This window comes from Limanda limanda, chromosome 1 (assembly GCF_963576545.1).
Source record: "Limanda limanda chromosome 1, fLimLim1.1, whole genome shotgun sequence".
NCBI classification, from domain to species: domain Eukaryota; kingdom Metazoa; phylum Chordata; class Actinopteri; order Pleuronectiformes; family Pleuronectidae; genus Limanda; species Limanda limanda.
The window spans coordinates 4,761,947-4,771,897 of NC_083636.1; the positions used below are offsets into that span (position 1 = coordinate 4,761,947).

A 9,951-nucleotide genomic window follows, 5' to 3' on the forward strand; every position below is an offset into this window, starting at 1 on the left:
TGGCTTGTTATTCACTGGATGCTCGGATCACCACTGTTGAGCCTGATGAATAAATAAGTGCTTCAGGTTGCAATGTGTGAAAAAGTTGCTCATGTCCAAACTGTGACGGTTTATAAAAACGGTTCATCTGGGAGGGAACCAGACTGAGAGAAGAGCGAGGGACAAAGAAACTGGTCGAACCGAGAGGTGAGTAAGAAGGAGCAGAAACCAGAGGAGCCCGACACATTTTCTCACTGTGGCTGCAGCTTGGATGTCTCATCGGGACTCCACCCTTGCATGTGAACACAAGCCCGCGCGCTACCCAGAGTACACGCCGGCCCCGACGCTGCCATGGTTACCTGCTGTTTAGCCAAACCAATCAGGTATGGTACAAGCAGTGAAGCTCCCAGCGTGTTGATGTACTTCCCAAAGCAGGTATGGGTGTGTCTGAAGTGGTGCACCCAGAGGACCTCTTGGCTTGTTGACTTCCTCTGTCTGGTATGCATGACGTCATCTCTACACCACATGAAAAGACAGACAGGGGAAATCTGAGCCCGGGCCAAGAGAATCAATGTCTAAGGAACATTGACGTTCATTATAATGTCCCAGGAGAAAACGGGTTAGTAGCTGCAGGAAGAAAAGGTTCATAACAAACACTGGCTCTGTTTACATACATGTGTTCTTTACACGTCTCTTGCGTCAGCTGGTAGATGTGTATCATCGCACAATACATTGCAATCTGCAGTTATGAATGTGTTGCATGTGGTATAACAGCCACAGAGGGAAGAAACACTGCTTTTTCTCTTTTTAAGAAAGTTGATTTTAATAAGATCTTGAACATATTCACATTTTAACAGGGTTCGGCTCAGGTTGTCTGAGCTTTGCTTTGACACTTAAGAAAGTCCATACATTCTTAAAAGCCTTCCCTTGCTTTTACATATACTTTATTTTAATACATTAAATGTTTTGTAGACTAGTTTTCACTGGTCTGCTCAGCTGAGCACAAGGGTTTTCCACTCTTCTCTGACTCGGCTCGACAAAGTCCTGTGAAGAAGCTGCAGATCAGCAGAGGTCTGCTCACGTGAAGGCCAAGTCGGTGGCCGTTGTTTGGACAGTGTTGGGTAGAACCGGTTAGCGTCCCCCTGGTTTGTGTTCGGTGCATCTTTCTCCACGACCAGCCTATAGTTCTGCCCCCTGTTGTCGTCCCAGTGGGCCGTCGTGCCAGCTCCTGGCCGGAAGTACACGCAAAACTCGATTCTCTCCTTTGGATCAATGTTCTGGGGTAAGCCCAGGTCAAAGGTAAACACGCTCATCATATCCGAGCCGCCACAGCGCTGCTGCTGCAGGAACGTGCACGGGATGTCGTGATGGCTCCTCCAAGAATCAAAGGTCACCTTTATGTGCACGGCCTTCTCCTTACTGTCATGTGACACGCACACTTTCCCGCTCAGGGAGTGATCTGTAATGCTGCAGACTCCCAGCTGAACGTGCATCTCCCTCAGTCGTGTCAGGAAGTTTTTTAAGTCTTGTGTCGGCTGCGGGAAACCAGGGCGGAACCTGTGGCGCTCCAGTTTGCTGGAGGCGGCCTCTTGGCCTTGCAGTTTGGCCACAGTGTGTTTCATCACCAGGGCCGGAGCAGCAGCCGAGGGCTCCGGGATGAAGAGCCGCACAGCGGTGAGCGCCAGCCCCCTGGCATCCGCAAACACCACCCGACGCTTCTTGTTCCCACCACCGCTGTCCCTGCGGAAACAGCTCCGAGGCTCCGAGGAGGAGGGCAGCGCTGAGGGTGAAGAGGAGGAGGAGTGATGAGGGGAGTGGAGGCCGGTCTTGGGCGGAAAGTCAGTCGGATGAGAATACCGCTGGGCTGGTTTCAGAGGAGTGGAGGGCACCAGGGGATGGAGAGGCTGGCGCCGGCTGAGGCTCAGGTACCTGGCGAGGTCAACGGGCATCACGGCGGCGTGGGGGTGACCTCCGAAGGCGTGCAGAACTCTGAGGAAGGTTCAAATGAGATCCACCGTCACACACACACACTCACACAACCACTGCACATATTTCAAATTCTGCCAGAAAGGAAACAATCAAATGAACCTACCTCGTGTAACTCATGTTCACACGGGAGATGTTTCACTGGAATCGTTGCTCGAGCTGCGTCTTTATACAGAGAAGAGTCTACAAGCAGAACAACAGAGGGGATGAATGAGTAAAACGTCTCAGTGAGTTTGAAATACAACCAAGACACAAGAGGATCTGCTCTGCACATCAATGACATCGTGGTGTTTTAAAAGATAAATCTACTCACAGTCTGTGTTTCATCAAAGCAAAGGAGAAGAAGGCATCTTGTTCTCAGGCTGTGTCTCTGATCTCTGAGCAGTTTGGGGAATGAGGCTGAATCGTCTGTGTCAACACATTAACATGAGGGAGGTTGAACCAATGAGGTGGAGCCTCCTTGGCCCTGCCCACTTAAGAACCAGTGTCTAGGAAGCTGAGCCGCAAAGTTTCCCTTTCATGGAAGTGTGCTGCAACATTCCCCTTTTTTAATAAAACAGAAACAAAGTAAAACACCTTTTTATTTAAATCTACAGCCAATCAGAGTCAAAACAAGTAGAATGTATGATAGAACCCAGGAGTAAAGATATAATTAAACAATAGACAAAGAGGAAAATCACCAAATTACAAGCTTCTCTCTTACAGTTTAATTGAGGCTGGAAGCACAAAATCAAATTAAACTCTAAATCCAAACAGTCAGAATCTTTAATTCTTGTAATAGTGAAGTTCTTCTTCTCCCCGTCTTATTCTACGATTTAAATTGTAAATCAGGCTGCCGGGCACGGAGCTCTCACTTCCAGATTAGGACAGATGGAACGCAAGAGGAAATTACAAAAGTCGCCCAATGCTAAGCTTTGATGTGGGTGAGGGAGAGGATGGGTTCCCATGGCGACGTTTATCGAAATGTAAGGACGGTTAATAATTAGAACCAGAATATCTATTTATAATCGAACAAACGATATATAAATATACTCATTAAAAGTCTTACACTTTTTATTCACATAATTTTTTCGCTTGTGTTCTTGACAAAATGAATTTTAGTTAGGAAATAGGTTATGTTAAGCATGTAGCTTAGCATCCTTACCTAACTGATGTTTTGTCTCGAAAGGAGCAATTTACGGAAAGTATATGTTTCTGGGTTACTGTGCTGTAACACAACGAAACACCTGTAAACACGTTGAGCCTCAGATCAGTTTGTGGAGTCGACACAATGCTGCAGCTCTGAGGTTTAACACAAACACTCTGGGTCATCACAATTAATGTTACACAATGTAAAGCCTCCTTAAAGGAATCAGACGCTGCCCAGTGCTGCTTCCAGACGCAGCGTTAATTCACGACTGAGTGTAAATTGACAGACTGTTAAAGCTGGAAAAGTACATTTGCGTTAATGGAGTTTTGTTCGAGGAAACAAACCTTAAGCATACAACAATCATATTTTTCATGGACATGTGATCTCCATCCCAGAGTGTTTTATTGCTGTGCAAATCACATTATAAAATATATCCAATATGTTAAAATGACCACTAAGAAGGGAGTCATCACTTTTACATATCTCCTCCTGGTGCAGCAGTATAATATACACTGTCATAACTGGCTGAGGCTGATAGACTGGTATGAGGTGAGGACACATAATGATGCACATGAGTAAGAGTGTTCACATTCCTTCCACAACCGTCACTTTTATCTGACATTTTAATGTGTCTGTGTGTATGTCACAAATCTATACCAGCTTCCGGTTGATGTCACGATTAATAACAACAGAAAGTGTGTTGCTATGTGTGTCACTGTGTGTCACTATATCGCCTCATTCTGTTCCACTTTCTCCCAGGACGTGTATGAATTGCATATTTAGAGAATCAGAATTTTTTTTCTTCTAATTTTTAAGTTTATATAATGTAAACAGATGTCATACACGTATTCATGTGTAAGCTATGATGTGCTTTATTCTAAGTAGGCCTTCAATACACACCTCATAGTCCAATTTTCACAACAAAAGGTGCAAAACATGTAAAAACAGTTAATTTGTTGAATATTTTGCAGCCGTTTACCTATTCTTTATTATTTAATTCTCTTTAACAGCTTAACTATTTACTAACGGCAAGTTAAGATTTAGATTTTTCAACTTCAGCCTGCTACTTATTCATTTTCATAGAGTAAAGAATGTTACCATAATATAAATATATGTATCCCGAAAGTATCTTTGCAATGTGACATCGGATAACATCAAAATATTGGGTTAATACAAAACCAAAACCTTGAGAAAGAACCATTCTGTTGCCGCTCCAGGAAGAAGGAGAAGCCGATAGAAAAACTCTGATATGCAAGTGATGAATAATGGCCGTGAGAGGAGCTTGAGAAAATCAATTAAGCGCTCACATTGAGAATTTTAATAAATGGAAGAATCAAGTGCGGGTGGTGTCAGAGTGTCTTTGAGAGCTTCCTTCTCTGCAGCTCCTTCTTCTATCTTTAAATAATATATATTCACATTGTAGCCTGGTATCATATTAACCTATAACTCCTCCAGAGTGCCATTACTTATGCAGCACATAAGACGGGGGTGAAACTGAGGTGGCAGCTAGAAACACTTTCTTCTTTTCCCACTTCAATAAATGAAGCCACCGAGTAGCCTCGAGTCAAATAGAAAAATACTTTACACACAGAATTTCATAAGTTTTGCATTGTTAATATAGTTAATATTCTTCCCACTGTATATGTTTTATTAAATGCAACAGCAGAAGTGTCACTCCCCTGTGAAACAGCAGGACACGCCTCAGGTGAGGCCACAGAAATACAACTAAAGTTAATCCAGACGAAGGAACAGGTTTGAATGCTGAACTGGAAGAGATGTGACCCCAGTGCTGGAAACAGTGGAAGTATTAGGTTTCTCCATAATACTGTAAAGTCTCAACCTTATTATCTGAAGTGCCTGGGGATAATGTATGTTGTGATTTGGTGTCATGTGAATAAAACTGAATGGGATTTATTTGAGATTCTTTTATCCAACTACTGTCCAGTTCATGAACACATATAAGATACCAGGCACACGCGGTTGTCTACGTGATCTCACCCTCAGATCTTTATTTACTCACCACACAAGAATGGTTCATCGTGTTACCAAACCCTGTCAGTCGTAAATCAAGTCAAAGCAGATGTTTAAATAATAGGCGTGTATGTCCTGACTCCTATCAGCCGCCCTGCAGATCCAAAAAGTCGTTTCTGCTACGTGCAGATGTTCAGTGAGCTCATGGATCATTACGTCTCTTCCAGTCTGAGTCTGTGTTTGTGTTGCTGCTCTGTCTAGACGTCCTCTCATGGGGAGAACTGTCACTGCTACGGGCTCCAATTGAGTTTAAAGAGGTTTTGTCACCGGTGTCGTTTCAACACGTTAGCTGAGCTGAGCTGTTCAATTACAACAGGGAACTATATGAGCTGATTCCACATGGAATAAAACTAATTAGGCTCCATATTGTATGATTTTTTAAAGAGGATAGAAAATAACAATTAGATAATATCTCATTGTTTCAAGTAGTTGTGATTTTTTTGGGATTCTCAGTGCATTATTGTAACAAGTGCAGTTCCCTTTCAGTATAAGTCATCAGTACTTACTATAATGTTCTGACATGTATTACGTATATCTGTCATATCTGTGTTTCATATACGAGTTTGAATGATTTGCTTATCTGCTGTTATTTCTTCGTACAATTTTTCAAAACTAAAAGCTCTGTGAACCTGCTCGACAACCAAGCATCTTAGCAACACAACGAACCGGTGACTCAACAGAAGTGAGGTGTTACACTCTCACTTGTAATCTCACTGCCATGTGTCCTTCAGCCTGAATGTCCTTATATGGGGGGTTTGTCCCTTTTCTGTGATACAACCTGTGTTTCCTGAAATAGCTTCCCTGCGGCAGTGGGCGAGCTCCACCTTTATCAGCGTGGTCAAACAAGAACATGGAACCACGGGTCACAATAATCTGACCTCTGTGGTTTCTCTGAATCCGGGTGTCACACTCAGCCACACGCATCTGTGCATTCACAGCCGTTTGTCATACTTATTTGATTCCTCATGTCGGGATGATGAACCTCAGCCAGAAGACGACAGATTCCCACACGAGCCCGGACATGAACATAAACATCATGTGACCCACTGTTGATAAACCTGGTTTAGAGAAAGTCACATATTGTTCTAATGCTGCTGTGGTTTGTTTCCTTATTATCATAACAACCTGATGCACTGTGCTTTTGAAACTTTTTAGGCCTCAGGCTTGTACTTATACACACTGTGAATTCCATTGGGAACAAACATGTCACTAAATTCACAATATGTTGTGGTGTTTTATTTATACTTTTGAATGTGTGAATACTGTAGTTTATGATTTGAACAATTATGAATACTAGAATGGTGCAAAACCTCCGTCAGGTCCCTTTATAAAAAAACACATTTAAATTCACTACATCCAGACTTTTATTTGCATCTGCACCAAACAAGCCCCAGTGTTTGTGTTATCCTGCAAACAAACACACACACAAACACAGATGAAAACATAACTTCCTAGGAGGATGTATTATATATACTGTATATTGAACATTATAATGGCAAACCCTTGATTTAATGACACCTTCACCGAAGCTGAAAATAAATCTCTGACACCATCGTTGTGATTCAGCTGCATTTAAACCACAGATGAATAAATGCATAGTATTGATTGATGCTGCATAAAGCATTTATCTTCCATATCTGGCAAATATATTAACACCACTGGGTAGAAAATTATTATTTAATTCTGGATTATGTGATGACCATGTGTAGAGTTTTCATTTATTATTTGTGTGCTTTGTTCCTTGAGGACAAATGATCCCTCCACACTTGACAGACTCATTTCCTGTAAATAGGAAGTCGCCCAAACACAATGTTTTGCACCAATTTGTCGGCTCCGCTGCTCCAAACACTTTTGAAGTTTAATATTTAAAAACCTGAAACGCCTCAGGCACTTTTAAAGAGTTGTGTCCATTCTGGTTTGGGGAATAAACAGATAAATAAATAAATATAGCTGTAATAATGGTATCTTCAAAGCCAAAACTTTATTTCTTTTGGGGGGGGAATAACATCTTCAAAGCCAAGACTGTATTTCTGCTGGCGGAACGATTAAGATTTCCTCTTTCAAGAGGAGCGATGAGAGAGGCTGATGAAAGCTTGAAGGGGTAGAGCAGTAAATTGTCGAGTGTAACCCCATTACCCCCCACCCCCCCCTCGGCTGGCTGCAGATAGCAGCCTGCAGGACCTGCTTGCTTCTTCCTGCTGACTCCCTGCAGATACGAGGGCTGAGCGAGGAGCTCCCTCCTGTGGCAGGAGGAGGGAGTGCTTCACCAGGAGGAGCTGGCTCACTGTCGGGCTTATGTAACCGCTGGAAGTCATATTAGTGTAATGCAGGAGCAGGTGGATTCGGTGCCAGAGCAGCAAAGACAAACTGAAAACACTTTCTTTTGATATTTGAAAAGCTCCACTTTGAATAAAGTTAGCAATACAGTTTAAAGAGTATAACTGTTTCATATGTAACTTACAAGAACTTCACTATTAATTTCTGCTTTGTTAGAAATACACGTTTTTACTGCACAGTGTATATATCCTGCTTTTATTTTTTGCTATTAATGAGCTGCACAATCTTATTTAGCAGCAATTAGCAAGTTCCCCTTTATTACACAAGTATGATTGTTTTATCTTTTAAGTGTTTTTTTTTTATAGATGATGGAGAACATATTTACTCATTTTAAGCAATAGCTAATGATAAATACAAATAACAATAATAATGGCTATAATTCATATGTTCTCTAACTCCTGACTTTACTCTAATTAAATGTTTCTGGGTAAACAATAGATAATTGCCTGATGTAAGGAGTGACAATTATCTAATGAAAGCACATTGTTTTTAACAGTTGAATGAGGTCAGGGAATTGATTTTAGATCAAATTAGATTAGTTCTTTATTATTGGTGAAATGAAATTCTTGAATATTAAATCGATGTGTGCTCACTGACATGTTTCCCCTCAGGCTGCGGACTGAAGCTCTAATGTAGCAGAGCCAGAGGTTTAATTCCTGCAGCTTCTAAAGCGACTCAAGCCGATGATCTCTCTGAATCTCGTTCAGTAGTTTGTCCTTTAGCTCTTTTAATCATCTTCATGTTTTCATACACTAACGTAGCCAGACCCCATCGGCCGTGATGTTCCCTCTGTTAATCCACCTGTAGGATACAGAGCAGTGACTCATACATGGATAATGTTTGTCTGAGGTCGATTTGTATGTCACATATCTGAGCTGGCACAAACAGAACCTTCAAGCCTTCAACCTTCAACCTTCAAACCTTCATCCTCTGTGTCCTCCCCCCCAAAAACTCCTCATCTGCACAGAAAGGGGCAAACAGCTCTGTTTTGAGATGTGGCCAAATGGAGTTTGAATGAGACGTAAAGTGAAACAGAATCCGGCGTGAGGCGGTCCCGCCAAATGGAATATTTTTAGACACGAGTCCGACTGGCTTCACAGCTGCAAGATAACTGAAATATTATGTGCATATGGAAATAAAGCCAGTGGAGCACAAAAGGGAAAACAGCAGATGGATCAACTGACAGATACGAGCTGGACCCGGGGAAATGATGACTCACTTAAAGAAATGAATTTCAAATTGGAGCCGACGATGTCAGTGCACCGGGATATCGGTATATTCGTTCATGTTTGTTTACAAAGACTTTTATTTTGAAGAATAAACAATGCAGACATTGTCATTGGCTGCTGAAAATGGTGTCATCAGCTATTTTGTCCATAACAGAAGATGAATATACGTGCCTTTAAAATTCACATTTGTCTTTCATTGTATGGTATTAAAGGTCATAATGGTCTCTTAATGACATCTGAAGAATTATTTATATTTTTAAATATATGTATCAGCTAATATATTGGTATCTGAATTGTTTTACTCCCTACAAGTATTGACATCAGTCCCCAAATATCCATATATATGAGAGGACAATTAAAATCTCTCTTAAACATACATATTAGTATTGACACATATCTATTCATATCTTAACGTGTGAAATAAATATTGAATACATGTGATATTCATTAAAAGGAATATTACCCATGGTGCACAGGTAAAATACACATTAATATACATCTTCTCACTTCCTGCTTTGCTAATTGAAACTGAACACGTGCAGAGGTGATGCATGAAATAAAAGGTCCATGTTGTTGATATTCTGTAATGCACTGTATAATTAATAATAAACCCCTTATGGTGAAAACAGCAAAATCTCCCTGCCCAACATTCACCGATCAGCCACCACATTAACAACCTGTAATGCTGCTGAAAATCCCTGTTTATCCGTGACCTGTTTCCAAAGAGCTCATTCTCAACCGGGAGCGAAGTGATTTAAAAGATGCTTCTGTAGTTTCGGTTGATTTTTCATGGCTCTATGATTCATAAACACACAGGCCGGCTGATGGGTGTATAAACCTTCAGTGAGTGATGTGCCCGAGTATCATATAATCCTATTGTCTGTGATATAAAGGCTTATGATTGAGATTCCCAGCATGTTCGTCGAGTGACAGCAGTAGAAAACGTAATTATATCTTTATTCTAACAAGTCTAAGACCAGAGATAGTTACACTGACCTTTTCTTGAGTGATTCAACCCGACTTTAAATATATGAATCACTTCCTGAAGACACTTGAGACTCTGACACTCGCTTCCCATCTTGAAACAGCAGGATATTATCCCTCTGCACGTTCATTATCATTACCATAATGGTCAGTATTGGATGCACCGTGTCATTGAAATCGTCAGGTCAGGGTTTGATGAGTTGTGATGGGATTGATTCTCCTGAGAACATTTTTCCAGGTGAAACCAGGTGAATGTGGAAAGAGTTTAGACCTCGA

The 9,951-nt window shown here is 41.4% G+C and overlaps 1 protein-coding gene across 1 annotated transcript; it reads right to left on the reverse strand.

Moving 5' to 3' along the window:
* Positions 1-971: 971 nt before the first annotated feature.
* Positions 972-2,085, reverse strand: LOC133011579 (protein phosphatase 1 regulatory subunit 3C-like). Its single transcript, XM_061079341.1, has 2 exons — positions 2,072-2,085; positions 972-1,968 (listed from the first exon to the last, which is right to left on the reverse strand). Exons 1-2 carry the CDS (start codon positions 2,083-2,085, stop codon positions 972-974), a joined length of 1,011 nt encoding a protein of 336 aa, XP_060935324.1.
* Positions 2,086-9,951: the final 7,866 nt, after the last annotated feature.